General features: G+C 25.7%; 1 protein-coding gene across 1 annotated transcript; it reads left to right on the top strand.

Annotated features, from left to right (window-relative positions):
• Window positions 1-231: 231 nt before the first annotated feature.
• On the top strand, window positions 232-23,595 carry LOC129983738 (beta-mannosidase-like). Its single transcript, XM_056093347.1, has 16 exons — window positions 232-516; window positions 787-933; window positions 3,662-3,810; window positions 4,324-4,526; window positions 6,686-6,756; window positions 6,840-7,015; window positions 7,341-7,500; window positions 11,473-11,777; window positions 13,416-13,498; window positions 13,884-14,074; window positions 15,127-15,309; window positions 16,242-16,339; window positions 17,818-17,962; window positions 21,151-21,359; window positions 22,426-22,620; window positions 22,753-23,595. Exons 1-16 carry the CDS (start codon window positions 366-368, stop codon window positions 22,996-22,998), a joined length of 2,712 nt encoding a protein of 903 aa, XP_055949322.1. The 5' UTR covers window positions 232-365; the 3' UTR covers window positions 22,999-23,595.
• The last annotated feature ends 143 nt before the right edge of the window (window positions 23,596-23,738 follow it).

Raw genomic sequence — 23,738 nt, forward strand, 5'->3', positions numbered from 1 at the left:
CTCCCAAGTGTATCTAATCTTTTTGAAAACTACAATCAAGTTAAATTTTTTCCTTCACGTTTCATTTAAATTGTGAATCAAAAATTATTAAAATTAGTTTTAACCATTATTTGAATTTGAATTTCAAAAATGCATCTCCAACTTTTCTGTAATGCTGTAATTAACCCTTTAAAATTTGGATTTTAATATTTGGCATCACTGGAAAGCGATTTGAGTAGTGTTTATTTTCATTTTCCGCCTTGAGTAGCTGTTATCTGTCAAAATTTGCTGAAGTCGCTTTTTTTTTTGAAAGAATTTGTTGTATTTCAAATTTTTAATACGGAATGCCAATTGTTCTCTTTTAACACATTAATTAGTTCTTCGAAATGTATTGGAAGAATTGCGCATTCTTAATTTTGTGTGGTTTTTGTTTCACTTTTGCTCGTTGTAGTTTTCCAAATGGTTCCTTTATTATTTATAGATCACCATCAGTTTTGTCACTGAATGGCATTTGGACTGCTGTAAACTCAAATGGAAGTATGTACTTAATGCTAAATTATTTTAAAACATATTTATTTATTATATTGAGCAAATAAATCAGTTTTAAATTTCATCTCAATGCGATCAAAAATATGGTTTTGCGTTCTCGTTCGGTGAAATATTTGACGTTAATTTATGAATATTGCATGCAAATTCTCATTGATTATTGTTAATCGTCTTAATTAGTTATACAGTTAAATAAACAAAAAAAAAATGCTTATTTTTCTATGTCATTTGCTTCGATAATATAATATGATGTTTTTCTAGGTATTATCGTCAAAGCAAAAGTGCCTGGTAGTATTTATACTGATTTACAAAGGAACAATATAATTCAAGAGCCTTACTTTGGTGAAAATGATCTTTTATATCGTTGGGTTGGACAAGACAATTGGATTTTCAAGAGGAAATTCATAGGTTCAGTTTAATTAATTTTTTACATTTTATTTCTTGCTCTGGCAATATTAATCTTTATTTAAGTGTCAATATTAATCTTTATTTAATAGAATATGCATTAATGTCCTATATACATTAATAGCTTTTTAAAAATGTCATATATTTAATTTTTTGTTGTAGAGGAAAAGAACTAAACTTTTTTTTAGAACGTCTTTTTAAAAAATTTCACATATATTAAATGATTTGTATTGCAAACAGGTTTATAAAAACATTGTTTAACTTATTGCAATACTAGAAATGATTTTTTATTTTTAGTACAAAAAAAAAAAAGGAAAATATTTAAATTCTGTATAATTAAATTCAACGTATTCTTGGTAAAATCGAATACATTTGAAACATTTAATAAACTTTGTATAAAAATCATTATAAAGTAATTTAAATTCAAGGGACTGAAGGTTAAATTTAAAAAATCTCATAAAGGTGGCTGATCCATCCAACCAATCTCAAAGTACATATCTCAGCATTCTGCAGAGTCTCAACTTCATCATCACAGTATCATAAAATATGTTATATAATATTCATAGTTTATTTATTTTCTTAATTCTTTTGTGATATGCAACTTATTTACTGATTAACTCTGATATATAACTTTATTATATACAACTTGTACAAATTAGTATGTGAGTACTTTGTCTGAATTTCATTAGGTGTATGCCATACATTCTATTCTAGTAGCAGTTAATTCACATTACAGGTTCCCAATAATCTTTAGTCTATAAGAATTTAACAGCTGAAGATCATTACCTGAACATCAATACATTGGTAATTAACTTTGATTTGTAGCCCATTCTATTTCTTTCATTATGCAAGTGAAAAAAAGATGTGGTTTTGCTATTTAATCCTTTAGAACAGTGGTTTTGAACTAGAAGCATGGGTTTGACCATATATCTGGAAGTATTTGATTGATCAGATGTGTAATTGTTTTATCTAGGGAAACACAAAAAATAAAGGATTATAAAGGGAAAAAAAAATCTTTTAGAATTTTGCTTCCCAAACTTGTGAAAAAGGAAAATTATGCTTGTCTGAAATCTTTCTGTGTAGCAGTGAAAAAAAGAATTAAAAATTTAATTTTATACCCATAAAATATTTATATATTTTTTAACATAATCCTAGTGGATAAAAATGCTCATCTAATAATGCATATATATGGATAATAATTATTGTAATTCTGATTCCAATATTTGTCTTAATATGAACTTAATTTTATATAACTGAAGTTCAAGAAACAAGCACAATGATTTATTTATTGAAATTAGACTCTATTTATATGGTTGATTATCACAGTGATTAATTATTAACCTTCATTATCTTTTAATGCAATATTAAGGAATTAATAGTTTTACTTGGTAAAAATTATAATAAAAATCAAGAGCCTTACTTGGTGAAAATTATAATAAATACCATAAAAGCTTTTATGGATTATAAGCAGTTATTTAGTAGTTATAAGTCACAAGCCCTTAGTAAATGTCCCTACATGTAGAAGCTTCTTTACATATAGGGCTGATTAGATGTATATGGTCCTAGAGGGGACTGGGAAATAAAAATACTAATTGAGTGATAAAATAGAAAATAAAAACTTGTGAACCATTGGTGTGTATATATATTTATAATTACTATTTGAATCATTCATTTTTGTGTATCAGCAGGCTTATTGGTTCCATAGATCATTATATTTATTAATAATTGTTTAATAACTTCTTATTTGTAAAATGTAAATTTTACTTATTTTGTAGAAAAATTAGCAACTATTTTTTTATATTGGAATTTTACATACAGCATCTTCAAGAAATCTAAATTTAGAATGGGAGCTGTGAATAAAAAAAGTTAAGGAAGTCTTGTTTTAGAGGATTAAGGATCCTTCAAAGTAGTTATAGCTACTTTGTTATAGCTTTTATGTTATAGTAGTTATGTTATAGTAGTTATAGCTTTTATGTTATTGTATAAACTAAACTTTAAAAAACGGATAAAATTCAATAGTTTAGTTAAGTAAGACATGTGCATTTTTTTTAGCTAATATAAAATATGGTATAATATATTTAAAATAATAAGTATTGATTTTAATTTTATAATTTGCAAAATTAGCTGTAATCTAAAATGTTAAGTTACATGATTAAAAAAAAAAAAAAATCCCTATAGAAAGATTGAAAAAAAAATGTAATATATTATTTATTGCTTAAGAAGTAAGAGAAAATTATAAAAATTTAAAAATTTGAAAGCATTTTGATTAACTTATCTATATTTCCTTACGATTGTAATTTTGTAAAGCATTAGCATTAATTTCAATTACATTAGAATTTCTTTTCAATAACTGCATATCTAAATTTCACTTTTACATTTTAGTCAGTTTCAAAACATTTTCTTTTTTACTTTTCAGCATCATTCTTAATTAGTTTTATTTGATAGACAACAAGTAAATGCATTCAGATCCGATATATTCAGTATTTAACTATGTAGTTGAATATTTTATATAAAAATATAACATATGTTGAATTTATATTATTTGGTTCAGTACAAATTTTTTACTTTTCAGTGATTGCCATATTAATTGCTAACTTTGCTATTTTATATTTCCTGTTATTTTGTTAATTGCTTTTCATTTTTTTAAACAGCTTTTTTTAAACTTTTTTTTTTTTTTTTTTTTTTTTTTTATAATTGAGCATTTTTTATAATTGACTTATTTTGATTTCAGCTGAATGTCATCTTTTGCAAAAGACAAGAATTGTTCTTATAGCTCATGGACTTGATACTGTTAGCAAAATACATTTAAATGGCAAATTAATTGGAGTTTCTGATAATATGTTTGTTCGCTACTTATTTGACATAAAACCTGTTTTAAAGGTAAGAAATCCTTTATAACATATTATAAAATGAGAATATTCTTTCTTTATAGTGCTGTTTAATAACTTTATATTCTTTTTAATTCTTTGAAATTATCATATAAAAATGTCACTTTTAGTTTTAAATTATTAAAATTTTGTAGCATGTAAAACATTTCTGAGTTTGTATGAAATATTAAACAAATTCTATGTAAATTTTGAAATATATAATTTTTGATGAATGTTTTTTGAATTATGCTGAGAATTTGTATAAAATTAGCTGCATGTAATACTTTGTATTAAGTTTTGGTATTTGTAAAAATTAATTTTATCATAAAAAAATAACAGATTAAGAATCAGTTGTTAATTAACTCTTAATTTATAAATTGCCTAGTATGAAATTAAAGATTAGTTAATGGTTATGAATTAATTGTTAAGATTAGTTCAAAGATGCTTAAACTTTTTATGTTATTTTATTAATTTAAATTTGCCACGTGGTGTTTAAATTCTTAATGATCTTGTTCACATTTTTTAGGCTAACAACAGCATTAGAGTGTCATTTAGATCTGCTGTAGAATATTCCAAAGAAAAACATGAAATTCAAGTTCTCAAATATGTCATTCCACCAGTCTGCCCACCTCCTGTACAAAACGGAGAATGCCATGTGAATTACATACGTAAAATGCAAAGTTCTTTCAGTTGGGATTGGGGGCCTGCTTTCCCTACACAAGGAATATGGTAATTACTCCCCAGTTTAAATATTTTTTTTCTTCTTTTTTTCATGTGGCATTCACTATAATAAATTTTGATTATTATCTAAATAGTAGTGTATAGCACTGATTTCAGTTTGTTGAAATTTCTTCATTTAGTGGAACACAAAAAATTTTAATGCTTCCTGCTTAAATTATCTATTTTTTTTATTTTGAACATTTTTTAATAATGATTACAAAGAATTATTTCAAAATACAATTAAAAATAATTATATGTTTTTTTTTCTCTTTTATTATTTCCTATGGTAAAACTAACATCAAATACAGCAGTTTCATAGAAATCTGACAGTTATCAATGAATCAAATTTTTTCAGCCCAAAGCATATCCAGATTAATAAACAATAGAAGGTACATATAGAGCTATAGAAGTGTACATATAGAGCTATAGAAGTGTACATATAGAGTGTGCCTTAAATTCAGGTGAACTTCAAAAAATCATAATAAAAAAAGTAATGCTCAAAAAAATTTGTGGTTTGAGGGGATATGTTGAAAGATCCTTTGGATTTTTTTTCTCATTCAAAAAATTATTTAAGAAATGACCGACAGATGTAGGTTACATATCAAACTGAGATGGTTTGTGCAAATCAGGAAAACAAAGTACATTAAGTTAATATAATGTATTTTATTTTAAAGCAAAAGGTGTTGAGTAGGATCACTACTGTAAGCTATTAAGCAAGTGAGACATGTAACTATGCCTATGAAGCTGAGTGTAGCATGTTGGCATCAATGCCTCCAACGACCCATTGAGTGGTGGAGAGCCAAAGTAGTTAGAGAGCCTCGATAGACACAAGACTTTAGATATCCCTATAAACAAAGGTCTGCTGGTGTAAGGTGTGGTGATTGTGAGGGTCACTTAATCATTCGGTCCTCGGTGAATGTGTCTATGAGGAACATCTTGATAGAACAAGGCATCCTATATGAAGTTGATGGTTAATGCCTTTACATGCTGCAAAGCAGATATAACGTGGTCTCGTAAAGCATAAGATACCATTCTGCAATGACAGAACAGGTTTTCCAATTGGATATAGGACAATGCACTTTAGAAGAGAAGTGACTCCAAATGAAGGACAAAGTCAAAATCACGCCAAACAGTCACACTTGGAGAATATAGTGGTTTGGTCGTATACTCATAAGGGTTTGATGTCACCCAGATATGACTGGTTTACGTATTGGCGTTACCATGCAATGAAAGGTGGGCATTATCTGTCCACATAATGTTTATCAACAATTGTGGACCACATTCCAAATGTGAAAGTGCTGTTGTTGCAAAGGCTTGTCTTTCAGCGGAATCTGCTGGCAATAATTGGGGAAGTTCCTGTATCTTATAGGGGTGCAGTTTCAAGATTCTGTGAAAAATGCGTTGGATCAACATTTCTGGAATCCCCGTTAAATCATGTTCCCATGGCCCAGGCATGCCATGTGTCTGGCACATTTCGCCTACTTTCCCCTCATTTTTGGTTATTCGGGAATCTTTGATGTCTGTTCATTTTACTGATGCTTTGTAAGAAGCTCCTTAAGAGCTAAGTAAGAGTGGTCCTGCATCGGTCAATGGCAGATTTACGACCATGTCTGTAAAGGCAACATGCCATGGGAATCGGGTTTTTCTTTCTCATCTTTACATGCATTGCTACTCCCCATTGATGTTTCTTATGTCAAATTTCTCATGTCACTTTGTATAACAGGGACATGGTTTGCACTGATGGAGTACCAAATTCAGTATACCGTTCTTTGAATTAAGGCTTTTATTCACCTTGATTCTTTTCATCATACAGAACTTTCGCAATGCATTAGTCATGGATTCTCCACCCTTATAGAAAAGTTTAACTATTAATGCTCGATTTGGTAATGATAGCATGCTTTTAGCATCAAATAACTGACCCATTTCCAACATTGTGTTTTCTAGCTATCCTGATTTGAATAAGTCATCTCAGTTTAACATGTGAGCACGATCTATCAGTCATTTTTTAAATAATTTTTAATGGGTGAAAAAAATCCATGGACTTTTTTGACATTTTCTCGCAAACCACAATTTTTTCGAGCATTTTTTAAAATTATGATTTTTTGAAGTTTGCATGAATTTATGGAGCACCTTGTATTTATATTTTTATGCACAATTCCATTTTGTAGGAAACCACTGGAAGTTGTAGGATTTGATACACTTTTAATAACAGACGTGACTGTTGTTCCTGATATAATCAGTAAGCATTTTCAAAAATAAAATAGCTTTTGTTAAAAAAGATTAATTTATTCATACTGCTATATTCTAAACATTTATTTTTAGATGGAAAACTGCAAAATATGACAATTACTACACATATGGAAACGGCTTCATTTGATTTGGTCAATGGTAATATGACGATTTCCTTGAATGATTCAGTCATTTTTCAGTCCAATATAAGTATCAAGCCAGATGAAAATTTGAGTGCCCAAAAGACTATCAAAATAATCTTTACAAAGGTCTGTTCATTTCATATAAGTTATTTTTATTGAAAAAAAATTAAGAAATAAACATATTAATATTTTTCTGTAGTTCTGATTATAGATTTGTTAAAGTTTTCTTGCTTTTATATATATCTTTGTATATATTTTCTTTAATTATAGGTTTCTCTTGAAATATATTCAATTTTTTAGAAATTATTTTATTATTTGAATAATAAGCCACCCTAGCATATTATTTCATATTTTTGTTAATTTTAAAAAAAAAATTTCCACATTTTATTTTTATTATTTTTAAATTTTTGAAAATTCATATCTAATTCAATGGTGATTATTTTAAAAATAGAATTATGACATTAAACTTTGGTGGCCAAATGGATTGGGAAGTCAGCCACTTTATACTCTGAAGATAATATTTTCAAATAATGAGGAATCTGTCTCAAAGTCTATTAAAATAGGTTTTAGAACAATAGAACTTATACAAGAACCTGTTGAAAATTCTACTGGTAAGTTTGTAAAGTTTTCATAACTCCCCCTTTCAATTAATTCATTTGTATGGAATTCAAAATGGAAATAATCAATTACATAAATCAAATATAATGTCAAGGAATTTTTTAAAGAATTTTGTTTGTTTGTTTTATGCATTAAACATTGTAAAAATGTTGTAGTATGTAATTATAGAATGTGTGAATTTTTTTATGGTTTAATTTTCCAATTAGTATTAAATTTGGTGAAAATACAGCATAGGTAAAAAAATAAATTTAGTTAGAAAATTTTAAATTTTTTAATAATTATTTATTTATTATATTTTTGTTCATTTTAATATTATTCACTTATTCCATGAGAATTTTCTAGTTAAAATAATTGTCATTTCATGAAAAAATGTTTTTAAAACAATTTTTATTTGTGCGTTTAAAAATAGAAAATTTTTTGTATTTTTTTTATAACTTTTTTAACCTTTTAATCAGATTGGCAGCAAAATTGGAAAATCAGGGAAATTTATTGATTTGAAAAATTTGGGAAATACATATATCTAAATATCAGGGGATATTGCATTTTGTGCCAAACATGAGCTTGATCAAGTATGAATTATTTCTTTACATTAAAAGCCTAATGTCAAAATGAGCATTGCAACAGCAACCTGGGGATATCTTTTTTTTAAAGGGTATTGCAATTATTTTTTTAAAAAAGTTCATTATGATGTTTAGAATAGCAGTAAGTTGATGAAAGTTGCTAATAACTACCATAAGGAAACTTTCGGAAAGATCAGTTTTAACTTTTCAAAGTACAGACAGGCTTTATAATTTTGCTTCGACCTGCTCTCGCAACCTTGTAATGACACCATATCATTGTTAAAAATGATAATAATACTTCCTTGTGGTAATAATTACATTGAAAGAGAATTTTTGATTAATAAAGATTGTCTATGGAAGGATATGAAAGAACAAACACTCTGTGTGAAACGAATTGTTTATGACATTCTAGCAAATGGGGGAATAGGTAATTTTGAAGTTTCTCACCAACTGATTTTAATACGAGAAATTCAGAAATCAAATATGAAGTGTATAAAGAGAAGAAACAAAAGGAAAGAAAGGAACTAAGTTAAACTCTGAAAAGAAAACATTAAGCAAAGTTCGAATCTAGAGAATTAAAAATAATAAATGAATTCTAGATGCAGTTCAAAAAGAGAATTAAGAAAGAAATTATAGGCTACAAAATTTTGCAGAAGAAGCTTTTAAAACCTGTTAATTCACTTGAAGCAGACCTTGTTGTTTTAAATCAAGTGTTTTCTGTGTATTTTAGTAATTGATATTTTTTTTATATAATGATGATACAATACACACCCAAGTATCCGGCTCGCCACTATCTGACCTAGTTCTCCTTTATCGTAATTAATGAAGAAGGAAACATCGCCAAGGCATTAGAAGCGCTCTGTTACGATCCTCTGTGTGCAAAATACAAGTTATGACCAGAAAAGAGTAGCATTCTGCTTTTTGTTCATTGTTTTGTTAGTATGTAATAGACCTCAATTATTGCCGCTGTCCCTGATTATAACTTCATAATATGTACAGTATTCGTAAATTGTTCCTGGCGTATGCTTAGTATTTTTTTAAATGTGCCACAGTGAAGATTACAGAATTTATGTTAAAATGTAAACATTTTATATCTTTTAACTTACTTTTTCTCTAATAAATTCTTGAAAAGGGCAATGCAGTATATAAATATATATGAACTACCAGTACAGAGTCTTTTATTTTAACTCAACTCGTTAACTTCTTTCATGCTTCTGCTTCTATGATTCACCGGGCTGTGGCCACATTCACATTCTATGTGTCTTGAGATTAATGAAGGGCTTAGTACTCAATAGGAATTGTGAAGATGCATATTATAACTATGAGTTATTATATAAAAACTTTGTCTTCTGGTATTGGTGGGCCAAGAAATGAATTCATAGAATTCTGATCTATCTGACTTTTTTGTTATCCGGCCTGTCCTTTCCTCACTTTTGGCTGGATACTCGGGAGTCTACCGTATTTAATTTTGAAATTAATGATTATTATTTGTATTTTTTTTTCATTTTAAGTATAATAGGCATGCAATTTTTATATGTTTCTGGAGTTATTATTTTTAAATTTATATTTTATGTCCAGTATTATTTGTAATAATAAATGGAATTAAAAATATTTATATTCATGTATAAAAGCATAAGTTTCTGACTGAAACAATTTCTTATGATTTGTTAAAGAAAAAAAAATTGAAGTACTAGTTCTAGTTACTAAAATATATTTAATTAGGTGTGTATAATTTTACTATTTTGATATTTATGGTACAGCATGTTATTCTGGTACTTATACAGAGAGCTTTAATTAGTTATTGAACTGTTTTAAAATTTTGAGCAAAAACCATTATAATCTTTACTGAACATAATATAACTTCTTATGCAGTTTTAGAAGCAACATATTTTGTTAAAATTTCCAGAGTTTTTTTTTCTTATAAGAAATGTAATATATTATTTTTTGAATGTTCATTCCATTTTTAAAATATTAAATTTCATAAAAAATATATAATTTTTTCATATTAAATAACTTGATTAAGTGTTTTTAATATTGTATATTGTAGAAATACAGCAATTCTTAGTAGGAGGAAACCCAATGGACTAATATAATTAATAGCCGTAAGTCAGGGAAATGTTGCAAGTTTAATTTGTGAAAAGTCAGGGAAAAAGTTTTTTGCGATTTCTGTACCCATCCTGTTAGTCTTTATTCTTGATTCTTTGACCCATTGATGTGATGCAGAAGTTTGGATAGATTCATAAGTTTGAACATATGTCATCTAACCATGTTCAAACCATGTTATGAGGTTCTTACCAAAATAACTTTTGCTTACTCCAAAATGAATTCTTAATATAAATAAGCTAAATTAAATTGATTTTTTTTTAAATTTATGAACAGATGACGTTAATGAACATCAATTACTTAAATTCAAAATGCTTATTATTAAATTCTAAAAATAATAAAATAATTGAATTATTTGGTATTTTTTATTCTTTAATATATTTTCAATACATTATCAAAATTATTATTAAATTTTGTTACGATTTTTTTTTTCAAATTCACTATTTTTTCCACTTTAATGAAATCATAATTTAACTAAAACTTATTGATACCAACCAAAAATATTGAAATATTGTATTGTCAGTAAGAGAGAAAAATGGAATGTGGTACCAAAAAAAGTGTACAAATTAATTTGATGGGCAATTTCTTATTGATAAATTATTGATCGTACTGATTTGTAGGTTTATGCTTGTGAAACCATAAGACAGAGAAAATTACTGTCTCATATATGATAAATTCAATTATTCATGTTCGTAAAATTATTTTCTAACTGCTTGAATTCAAGCTTCACCATAATTTTATTTTTCCCGCTTGTAGTTACAATATCACATAAATATACATGGCTAAAATAAATGTTCAACTAAATTTGGGGGAAAATTCTCTATTCAAGATATATAAGCTTGATATACTTTCAAGCAAGATATACTTTTTTTTAAAACAAGATATACTTTCTTTTCCAGCTTTTTTTTTTTTTTTTTTTTTATAAAGCGTGTCACTAATACTAGAAATGAATTTGACAAAAAATTTTTCAAAGCTGATAAAAATTTGAACTTTTTCCTTAATAATGAAGATGAAGAATAAAAATGTCATTGAAGGAACTCGCTTGGACATTTATTAGAAAATGTTTTTCAAAAATATATTTTATTAAAATAAACCATTAAAGTCAAGATAATTTCATTGACTATATTTGCTTAGAAATTTAAAAATTTGAAAAAAAAAAAAAAAGGCAAGTTATTATAGCCTCATCAATTTTCTGTCTGTCCCTTTTCTAGATCATTACCCATAATTTAAAAAGATATCTTATATATTAATTGAATTTGGATATAGATTTGATTAATTATTATATATATCTTTACTTTACAGGCTTAAGTTTTTATTTTAAAGTGAATGGTGTGCCATTCTTTGCCAAAGGATCTAACTGGATTCCTGCTGATAGTTTCCAGGAAAGAGTCACTCCTCAATACATTGAAAATCTTTTGCAATCTGCTAAAGAAGCCAACATGAATATGCTTCGGGTTTGGGGAGGTGGAATTTATGAAACGGATGAATTTTATGAAACAGCAGACAGATTAGGATTGTTAATTTGGCAAGATTTGATGTTTGCTTGTGCATTATATCCAACCTATCAAGATTTTCTTAGCAGTATTAGTACTGAAGTGACTCAACAGGTAATCATTTTATAGTGTTTGATTTTTTTCCCCATTAAAAGTACTCTTGGAGTATTAGAAAATCAAAGCGATATATTTCTGAATGTTAAAATTGAATAAATTTGCTTATTATTATGTAACTATTTTCTGAATTTTAATACTGATTCATTTTATCATTGAGCAGTTATTTCTTACATAGTTATTATAATTTTGTTTTTAATCTGAAATACAGGATTAATGAATTATAATATAAATGAATTTATCATCATCTTAGTTCGAAAATTCTTTACTAGTCAGAAATCATATCTCATTTTTTTTAATTCTGAAAATCATGTTTAATAATCAGAAGCAGGTATCACACATATATCAGAAAAAATACAATTCCTGTATAATCTTAAGAATACTGATAATTAGTACCTTACTGAAGATGAAGCAAATAATAGAATATCATTTTCATATGGCATCATTAATTTAATTCATCTTTTAATATAAATTCTTGTAGGTTTGTGCAATATTTCAGTCTAGCAATGAATTTATTTTCCTTTCCTACATTTTAAAATGAATTATTAATAATGGTTTAGTCTTTGATTTGTTTATGTTAAGTCTTTTTATTATTTAATTTTGTGTCATATGATCAGACATGACACAGTGCTACGCATTTCATTATTTTCAAAATCAATTTTTATATTCTTAAGATTTATCAATTTTGTTTTATGTAACAATTCTACATTAATTTTAATATCTCAAACATTTTTTGATATAGTGCTATTCATTTAATTGTTCTGTTGATTCTATTTATTTTACTTCTGTGTGTTTATGTAATATTATTTCATAAAGTTCAGCTTTTTTGTTCTCAGCCTACTGCTTAAGTCTATATGTTTTAATTAAATTATTTTAATAAGATTATTTTGTGTCAGAATTAAATTTTTATTTATATTTTAACCCTTATGTTCATTTTATATAGTATACCATACATACAACTTTATAAAAATATACTACCACTATAAAATAATTTTTTATAAAATATACTACCATTATAAAATAATTTTTATAAAGTTGTATGTATGGTATACTATACAAAATGAGATGCTATACAAAACGAGGTATACTATATAAAATGTATAGCTACCTATATATATATATATATATTGCTTTTTTTCAAAAAAGGATACTTGCCGCGATAAGGGTTAAAGCAGCATGCATTATTCTTCTCCTCAAAACTTGTTTATATTTTGGTTCTAATGGTAATTGGTATTTCACTAGATATATGCTAAATACAAATAACCAAGGTACTTTTATAATACATTTGGAATTTTAAAAATATATATATTATTTTGCTTGCAGATTAATGACTTTTGCCTTAATAACAAATAAAATTAAGAAATACTGTTTTGTTTCAAAACATTTTTTCAAATTCAATAATTTAGTTTTTTTTTTTACATTTTGAAGAATATATTTTTCATTGTATTCTGCTATAAATATTTTCAAGAAAATAATGCTAAGTTAAGAACTTCTTTTCCTTGATATTCTTCATAGTTGGAAGCTGTTCTTTTTTTAATATTTTACATCTCTGCAATACATGTTATTTTTTTTTATTGCATAAATGTTTTTTTTTAATAGCTCTTTATGTGAACTTTTCATATCTTTAAATATTTCTAGGTTAGGCGTCTTCAACATCACCCAAGTTTGTTGCTTTGGGCTGGAAACAATGAAAATGAACAAGCAATATCTGGTTATTGGTGGTAAATAAAGGACTTTTAGTCATTTATAGTTTTTTTGTTGATATATATATATATATATATATATATAATAAAGGCGGAAAATAAATATTTTGCTAAATATGTTACCTTTATAATAATTTTTTTTTAAAAAAAAGTTTCATTGAAAAAAAAGAGAAAAAATTTACTTATAAGAAAATAAATACCTTTTAAATTTTAGAGCAAATAAATAGTTTTATATTTTAAGTTTTAAAAACATAAATGAGCATACAAAAATATAGTTTATTTATATTTTTGTATGTTCATTTATGTTTTTTATTTTTCCATGAACTATTGTTTGTTTAAATTCCATAATCTTCATTTTTCTGTTAATAACTTTTAATAAAGTTGTTGAATATGACAATTTTAGGCCATCTGTTTCGCAATACTTGGAACAATACAAAGCTGATTATGTCAAACTGTACATTGATACTATCATGCTACTTGTAACTAATGAAGATCCTACTCGAACGTTTTTGCCTTCAAGCCCATCTAATGGACCTGAAACTGTTAGAGAAGGGTGGATTTCAAGTAATCCTCAAGATAATCTATATGGTGATGGTAAGTTGCTTTTGTTGATAATTTTTTCTGAATTTCTGAATATTTCCCTTTTAGCAGACTTTTATTTAATACTTATTCTTACAGATATTTATTAGCTTATCTATATGTAAAATCAGTAGTTCAAGTAAATTAACAATATTGTTGATAAATAAATTAATTTAAATGAAATATTTCATGTTTTTTAGCTTCTTAATTTGAACAATAGGTAAAAATTCTTAAAATTTTTTTTAATACTCTGAATATTTCGCATTGAATGTCCATTTTATCTACATAAATTGTTATATAATTTTTTTATGCACTCCTTTTATCCATTTGTAGATTAAATGTATGAAAATTTTATTGTTGTTCTAAGAATCATATTAAAATTTATTCTAAAGCTAGAAATAAAAATTTAAACATTTCATTGACAGAATACTAATTTATGCAGTAAAATTATTGATTTTTAAATAGTTAAAAAATTGAAAACTAAAATGCAAATATTTCATTTTCTATAATATTAAAAAAATGTGTTTATTGTCTAAACTTTGTTGGCTCTCTTCAAGAGAGACCATTGGATTTAGAATTTCAAATTTGGCCCGATCATATGGAAGGCAGGAATGTTCACTTTGGGGTAATTTTTTTCAAGCTTGGGGGATTAATTTGAAATGATATTTTCATATTTTTTTCTTTGATAACTTCCAAAAATATAGCTGTACAAAAATGAAACTTACACTGCTTAAAATTCATAAAAATTATCGTTTTATTAAAATTATAGCTCATTTGCAGCAAATTTAATAATTTTGTAAGATATTTTTGAGTATAATTTACAAATTTTTTTGTTGCTGTGAAGAAATTAAAATAGTTATTATTGTTGTTTCAAATATTTTTTCTGGGTCTTTCTCCCATTGACAATAAACAAGGTTTGAAGATTCAGCCTATTTATTTTTTATTATTGTTCTCATTTTAAATGTTTTTCTCTTACTTTTAATAATTTTAATAAATAAAACTTTATAATTGTAAAATGTAACATATTATTTATGTTATTGAAAAATCATAATTCTTTGTTTCCACAGTGCATTTTTACGACTACTTTGGTAGTGAATGGAACCCAGATACATATCCCAGGGCTAGATTTGTATCTGAATATGGATTTCAATCTTTTCCCTCTTTTGAATCTCTTGCTAATGTTTCAAATCCTCAAGATTGGCAATATCCTTTAAATGATGCTATGAAACATCGTCAACATCATATGTTTGGTGAGTTATTATAATGTGACTTAAAATAATAAATATCGCAAGTAAAAAAAAATAAAAAATTTTAAGTAAATGTTTTTTTTTTCTAATATAAATTTTTCCAATTTTATGTTTAAATGTAGTTACATTTTCAATTATGAAATATATCTCAACATTTAAGAATAGATTTTTATTTATTTGAACAATATAGGTATCATGCATAATAAGTAAATATCAATGCATTTGTTACCAATACTTTCTGAATGTTTTTTTTTTCTCTCAGAAGGTTATCTTTTAAATATTTTTACTTTGCTAAGTATTTTAAAATCATTTTACTCTTATTTTATTTTGTGTGCTTCATTTAAGAATTCCATTTTGTAGTTTTTCTGCATTGTATAACTTTTTTCTTTGAGTTTATCAAAAATGTTATAACATCTGACTTCAAATTTCTAAATATTTCTCTCTGAGTGATTGGTTGAAAAAGATACATTTATTATTTTTATACCTAATGCTTAGAGAATTTATGGATAAGTTTTTATTTTAAATCATATGCTTATAATAAAAGTTTTTGTTAGTAACAGTCCATTGATACTTCTGAAATTATGTACCATTTTAGTAATTTTGAATTCATGAAATGTTATTTATTTATTGCTTTATTAGCATTATAAGCACTTTCATTTTAATGATTTTTTTTAAGCTTGTGATTGCTTACTGTAACTCAACTTCAAGTTTTGCTTTTGTGAAATTTATTTTACACACACATATTAATTTTTAAAATGCAATTAGAATATAAAAAAAGCATTGGTTTCCCCCCCCCTTTTTTTTTAAGCATTTAGAATAGAGTCTTATTTTTTAAAAAAATTATTATGATTCATCATTTAAGTAAGGGTTTTTAGATAAGAACATTTAATATTTAAATGATAACTTGTAAATTAACCTTTAATATTTTTTTATAGGTAACTTACAGATGGACAGTATGATTTTGAAACATTTCAGATTACCTGATACTTCTTGTGGCATTCAAGGTTTTAAAGATTTCTTATATTTATCCCAGGTAAATTTTTAATTTTTTGCTTATAAGATTGCTTGGAAATTCCTCTTTAGAACTTGGCAATATATATTTGGCTGTTAACTTTAAGAGATTAAATTTTAACTTATGAGATTCAGAGATAACTACCTAAAAGGTTCTTATACTGATGATAATTGATACTTAATATTTCTTTGATTTAAATTATGTAATTCCTTCAATATGTTAATTATATAATATTGCAATAAATTATGTAATTCATTCATAAAGTCTATGCAGATACCTTAAAATCAACTACTACTAAGAACAGGATATCAATACTTATAAAATTCACATAAAACTAAAATAAATTATCTTCATGGAGCAACGTGCATTCAATAGAAAGCCAATACATGTGAAAATAACCATATTCTCTGAAAATATTATTGGTTGTGTTAATTTTTATTGGAATATTTTTGGTTTTTGTACTAATTTTGTAATCTGTGTTCACACCTATACTATTTTAGGACTTTTGATAATCAAACTAAACTATTCAGATTTTGAAGATTGATGATGTAGCAGTAATGGTTAATAGAGGGGGAAATGCATGAATTTTAGATATTATGAAGTTAAGAAGAGGCAAAATATTTGTAAGTGAAAAATGCAAAGCTGGAAAAAAAAGTGTCCTCTGACTATTTTTAAGACTATTATTTTGTGATAAAATGTATAATAATTCAATTAAAATTGACAATTATATCAAGTGAAGTAAAATCTTGTTTAATGAGCCCAAGCTAAAAGTAATCATTGAAAAGACATATCATATGCTAAAGGAGCACATTAAAAGTTTGGAAGTGATGAAATATGAGATTAAGTAGTAAAAGAAATTACAACAATTTTAAAAAATAGTATTTAAAGGTCAATAACTGCATGTATATTTTGAAAGGTGTTTCATACTATTAAATAGAACCAAAGTGAAATAGTCTGATGAAAACAGCTTAATTTTAACTTTGGCAGAAGCTTGCTATAAATGTGTTTGAATATATTAAAATAGATTTTACAAATGAGGAAATAATATTTATAATAATTTGCATTTGTGCTAATTAATTATATTAAAAATTGATTGAAATTAATATATAGCATTCAAAAATGAAAGTTTTGTCAATAAAAAGCTGTTTTATTTATTTATTTTTAAATTTTAAATTGGTGTAAAAATAATTTTATGCAATGATATATTTGAAAGTTATGACAGAAAAATATAAAATTATTTCGGCCCATTTTATTCCCTTTAGTAGAGTATTATAGCATTTTAATAGAACAGTTAATTTCTCGAGATGCTATTGAACATGTGTGTAAAATTTCATGGAGATCTGCCAATAGGTATGAAATTATATAATGTCCAAACAAGCAAACAGTCATTTAATTATATATAATTTAATATAAGATTTAACATTAAAAACTTATTTTTAAAAATTTTGTTGTCAGTTTTAGTAATACAGAAATTTTAATGAATCAATTATTTTCTTCAGATTGTGCAAGCTGTTGCAATAAAAACCGAAACTGAAAAGTATCGTCGTAGCCAAAGTGAAGTTGTAAATGGGGAAGGAAAGACAATGGGAGCTTTGTATTGGCAGTTAAATGATATTTGGCCAGCTCCTTCATGGGCTTCCATTGGTAAGAATTTCATAAGTAATATTTTACATTGCTTCTGACTAAATTCACTTCAACTTTGTTTATAATTGTTTACAATTCATGTTCATGTTACAATTCATGTCATGTTTACAATTATTGTTTACAATTTATGTCTCAATGATAAATCATTTATATGCCAGCAAATTTTTGCTTTCCCATTGAATGACTGCTGTGATTTTAATCCTCAATCATATAAACATTTTAAAGGATGAATTAAATATTTTCATCTAATTTAACACCTTTGAATTGAAATAGTTCATCAAATAATTTATGGTGTATGAATATTTTGATCCTTCATTTTTAAAGTGCAATTTTAATAACAATAATGTAATTATTATATTCTTTTATAAATTTAATAATTACCGTACTGTTTTTTATTATGTTTTTATAAATATAATTATTATATTTTTTTAAATTGTACAGTCACAGGGGATTTCAATTGATCCTTTATCTTTGATCGAATGTTATGATGTATGCAATCAGAGTGGCTTTGTAAAGGGAGCTTGGCTTCAGATCAGCAGATTGCATTCAAGGTGTGCTATGTATCTGTTATCTTGAGTTCAATCTTCTGATCCATGGAAAATTACTGTTGTGGATCATAATGTTCTCATGTTGGTGCACGATTGAAGTTTACCAAGTAAAGTGCATATGCAGGTTTCATTCTCATCATCTAATCATAGCTCAAAATTACTAATTCTGTTTCAAAATAATTTTCATAAAAGCCTCAAAGAAAATGTTAATGTAAATAAACTAAACAATTCAATATTCCACAAAACCTATTTTGTTTCTTGTAAATTTTATGAATATTTATGTAAGTAAATGCTTAAGTGATTTATGTAAGTAGCATGTTACGTAAGAAATCCCTCAAATGAGCAAATGAATGTGTATTTTGTTCCCTAAAATATGTATCTCAGCATTTGTTAGTTTTGTTCCGCTCCCCATTTATATTTATTGAGCCCCTAATCCAAAATGGATTGAAAGAGTATTAGCATATGTTGAAATCCTACTTTTCCATCTACACCATGCCCAATTCCACCCATCCAATCAATATTTTTTTCATTGATGATGGATTGTGGAGTGACAATCCTCCATTGTGTAGTCTAGAGTGAATGGGAATGCCCGGATCTGAATATTTCACTCTCCATTTTAGAAATCAATATCCAAGATGCTTTACCTTGAAAAATTATGAATTCTAAGAAACCTTATTCTGATAAAATATTTATCTTTTTGAAAAACATAAAAAATTTATCAAAAAAATAAAATTGAAATTGAATAGAATTGCATTGATATTCAGCAGACAATTGTGTTGTATTATATTTTGTAAGATTTGTTTCTTAGTAGGTCTAATAAGAATTATCATGAATGAAAAAGTAATTTTACAGATCAGATATTAAACACAAGAAAAGTTGTTGTAATCAATATAACCTATTTTAATAATGCTAAGAAAGCTATGATCAACTGTATTATTGATGGGAACTTTAAATATGCTTAGCTCGTATCTTTTTCTGTTCTATCTTAACATTAAACAGAGATTTTTTTTTGGTTTTATTTTACAAAATGTCAAATAGCATATAAAAAAAAGATTACAATAGTAATAATTTTTTTATAATTAAATATTATTAAAGTAAATTCTTTCAAATATCATAGTTCCTTTTTAAAACTGTATGGTATTTTTCTTGGCTGTTTTACTAGGCACAGTCTATACAGTTTTCTCATACAAGCAACTTGAGTTTTCTTTAACTTAATAGAAACTAAAATATGCTTTACATATCCTACTAAAAGTTCTTTACAATTGATTGATAGTATCGTTTTTTAACCACGTAATTGTTTTAATTTCTTTATTATCTAATAAGATGACACCTTTTATCTTGGAAATATTTCCTTATTTTGATTCAAATGGAAATCCATTAAATACTTGTCTTATCTATGTATTTGAAGTAATTTCAATTTAAATTATAATCAATATTAAAATATGATTGGTTTATTTTTTGCTACAACTATCAAAATTCGATACATCGATGCACATATGGCATTGGGCAAAACAATTACGCGGTTAGTGCCATCTTAGAATCCAGTTTTGTTCTCATTTTTATTAGATGTGTGGTTTGATAAATTTTAATGTTTTTATTAGATTTTTTTTTTAACTTTATACTATGATGTAGTTTAGAATCAAAGTATTATTGCTCAGACTCTGTTGCGCAAAATGTGCCGTAAGGTTGCTCTTCAAAAAAGGATTCACATACTTAAAAATAAGGAGAAGAAAATAAGGATGCACTGTTGTAAACCTTTGAACATTTTGTCTTATGAACATCAATTAAGGTGATGCTTGAGTGTTTATAACTTGATTATGCTTGCTGTACTCCAGATATACAATTTTTAAAATTGTAGGAATAAGACTGTTTGAATTTTAAATGAAAATAATTTAAGAATATTTATATTAGAGTCTTTTGTCTTCTGCTTTCATTAACTTTTGAACTTTTTTTCAGTACTTTGTTAATCATTTTTCTGACAGATATATTACTATTTTCAAAAACTCTGTGATTTTTTGAAATTTAAATATATTTTACCATTTCCCATGAAGCAAACAAAGAATGCCACATATTCTTCTAGTTTGCATAATTTCATTTGCACAGTAAAAATAGCACATGAATCATGATTACAGGCATTCAAGATTTCCTGGTATAAGAAAAGCAAAATTATAGGTACTTCATCACAATAAGATGCAGGTCCAAGTTCTTCCTACTGTCAAATTACCTATTAATACACCTTATTTTGTTGTTTTCTTTTACTTCTTTTATCCTCCCATATGACTTTTACTTTGAATAAAGAATATTCTTAAGGGCAATAATTCTCAAGTACATTAGTGAAGATGCTGAAAATTGAATTAATAACTTATCATTTGCATTTTTGTATGAATGATGTCAAAAAAGGCACAGTATAATTACTTTATAAATAACATTCAGTAAAGAGGTTCAATTTGTAATGAAATAAATTCTGGAACTTTTTGAAGGTAATAGTGTACCACTGGTATTTAACATTCTCTAATTTTTTAAATACATTTTAAATAATAAAAAAAAATGCTTTAATTGCCTACTTTTTTTTTATAAAGTGAATCTCTCAGTCAAATGCTAATGTTATTTATGAGTTCTTTTTCCCCTCTTACAAATTAGAGTATGGAGGGCGATGGAAGATGCTACATTATTATGCAAAGCATTTTTTCTCTCCTCTTCTGGTATCCCCCTATCGAAAAGATGATGAGGCTGTTGTTAGTGTTGTTTCGGACTTGTCTGCACCCCTGAATAATCTGATTTTGAATATCTCAGTATTTAGTTGGTCATCTATGGAACCTCTTCTCACCAATGTTGTAACTTTCAGCCAGGTTCGTATTAGATTTTATAAATTTATATTTGATTCATTTTTTTAGAACTAATTGTCCTTATTCATTTTTAATTTTCTAATTCATATAATTATTTCACATGGAATGTGCTTATAATTTATAACACTTCGTATATGTTATATCTTTTAAAAAAATTTAATGAAAGTAAGGAGTAATGTTTTTTAATGTAAAATTTAGGATGCTTACTATAAACTAAAGAAGTCAACTTCTTCACTTGTTAAATATCAATAATAAATATATTTAATTCTTATTAAAGATGAAAATAATATATACACAAATGAAAAATTACTCAAACTTTATTTAAATACAGGTATCTGTTAATATAACTTGTATTTAAATAAAATTTGAGGAATTTTTCATTTGTGAATATATTATTTTCCTCTTTAATAAGAATTAAATATATTTATTATTGATATTTATTTATTGAAATATCCGAATATATCATAAAAATTTATTTTTAAAAGCCAGTTTGGTTATATTTTTCCAATTTAGCAATTTTATAAAAAAAAATTTTAGTTGATTTTGTAGATTCATGAAAAAATTAAACCACAGTATTTTCAAACTAATGCCAGTATTCTTGCTTTTTTATAAAATGCATCTCATAAAAGATAATCAAAAGTTCATTATTATTTTTTTTGGAAAGATCTTTGTAATAATATCTGCATTAAGTTTTTATTAATGAAAACTGTCTTTTAATGAGTATATGTATTATTTTATTATTTAAAATGATCATATGCATATATCTTTTTTTTTTCTTTTATTAACATTATTTGTTTTCAGAGGCTCAATATTTAAAATATTTAGCACTTTTTAAAAAAAAATATTTCAAACGTTTATTGATATCATGATATGGTGTATTATAGTTGTAATCATTACCTCTATTTATTTCCACGAACTAAATTTTTCCATAAAAAAAATTCCTGTCTTTAAAATTAATGCCGATTTCTTGTAACAAGCATTTTAAAATACTAAATGATGCGAGAAATCAAACTATATTTTTAAATCTGTATCTCCATCCTTTTAACTAACTTATGTATTATTATTTTAGCCACCTAGATGTTCAAAAGTTGTCTTTCAAGAAAGCATCACGACTTTATTAGAAAGAAGTGGCTGCCCAAATGAAAATTCTTGTTTTCTGTACTTTATTGTTCGGTCACCAGAAGAGCCAAATCTAGAATCAAGAAATGTACTGTTTCTTTCTGAATTCCATTCTGCAACAGGGTTGAAAAAGCCTTATATTGCTGTAAGTAACTTAAAAATTACTCCCAAATATCAAACGTGTATGATTGAATATTGCCTATTTTTTTAAAAATTTTGTTCAATAACTTGATATAAGAACAATAAAATATATAATTTGATCAATTTTTGCTTTTAGGCTGACATCATAGGACCATTTAAAACTGAAGCTTCAGATTACACTTTCAACATTTCTCTTGATACACATGCTATTGCTCCATTCGTATGGTTGGATGTTTGGAATATTCCAGGAAAATTTTCGGACAATGGTTTCTTAATGGTATCAGAGACCGTGGTGTCTTTCTTCAGTAAAGATGCAATCGAAATAAAAGATATTAGCAATAATTTGAATATTACGTCATTAAAAGATACTTGTACAAATTAAATAAGATTTCTTGTGTTATGATAAAGCTAGACACGTGTTAATTTTTAATTTACACATAACATACTGATGTAAAATGTCACTTGTATACCTTAAATAAACGATATTTTCACACTACATTATTCTCATGAAAAAACATCTCTTTGATACAGGAAATTCATCATTTTAATATTGTAAGCGGAAAGATAGTTATGGAACATCTTGTCTTTTAGCCAGATTAAAATGTTGCAAATAAAACAAATTATTTTAGATAACAGGAGAATTTATAAGAACTTATAATGTCATGTTTGATACATAGTATGGGATTCATGGTTCTGTGATTATTCTTCACTAGTTATTGAGTTTTATATTTGAAATTATTCAAATTCTTAAATATTTTTGATTGCTTGAATGAGCAAAATTAGAATATTGGGATTTATCATGAATACTTAATATTTTAGTAAACTATTTTTGAATAAACTTTGAAAGTAAAGTATTAAGTTAAAAAGTTGTAATATAAAAATGTAATTGTGACAAATTTATTGGAATTTCTACTGTTCATTTTGATATTTAGAAAGTATTTATTAATCATATTTAAAATTATTACCAGAATTTGTATATATATTGATATTTTGAAATGTTTGTGAATATTCTTTTGTATCTTTTTCATCTATTAGAGCTTCTATATGGACTAAAAATATTTATATTGATATGTTGCCAAAGAATTATTTATTTAATTAAAAGAAACATATCCATGTTATGCA

The sequence above is a fragment of the Argiope bruennichi genome, chromosome 9 (genome assembly GCF_947563725.1).
Source record: "Argiope bruennichi chromosome 9, qqArgBrue1.1, whole genome shotgun sequence".
NCBI classification, from domain to species: Eukaryota; Metazoa; Arthropoda; class Arachnida; order Araneae; family Araneidae; genus Argiope; species Argiope bruennichi.

What these genes read in the sequence shown, in the direction of transcription:
- LOC129983738 (XM_056093347.1), top strand. Translation starts at nt 366, where the DNA reads ATGTATTGGAAGAATTGCGCATTCTTAATTTTGTGTGGTTTTTGTTTC. An exon ending in GCAATATCTGGTTATTGGTG is followed by an intron (nt 13,499 to 13,883) that starts GTAAATAAAGGA and finishes TGACAATTTTAG; the next exon opens with GCCATCTGTTTCGCAATACT. An exon ending in TGAAAAAGCCTTATATTGCT is followed by an intron (nt 22,621 to 22,752) that starts GTAAGTAACTTA and finishes TTTTGCTTTTAG; the next exon opens with GCTGACATCATAGGACCATT.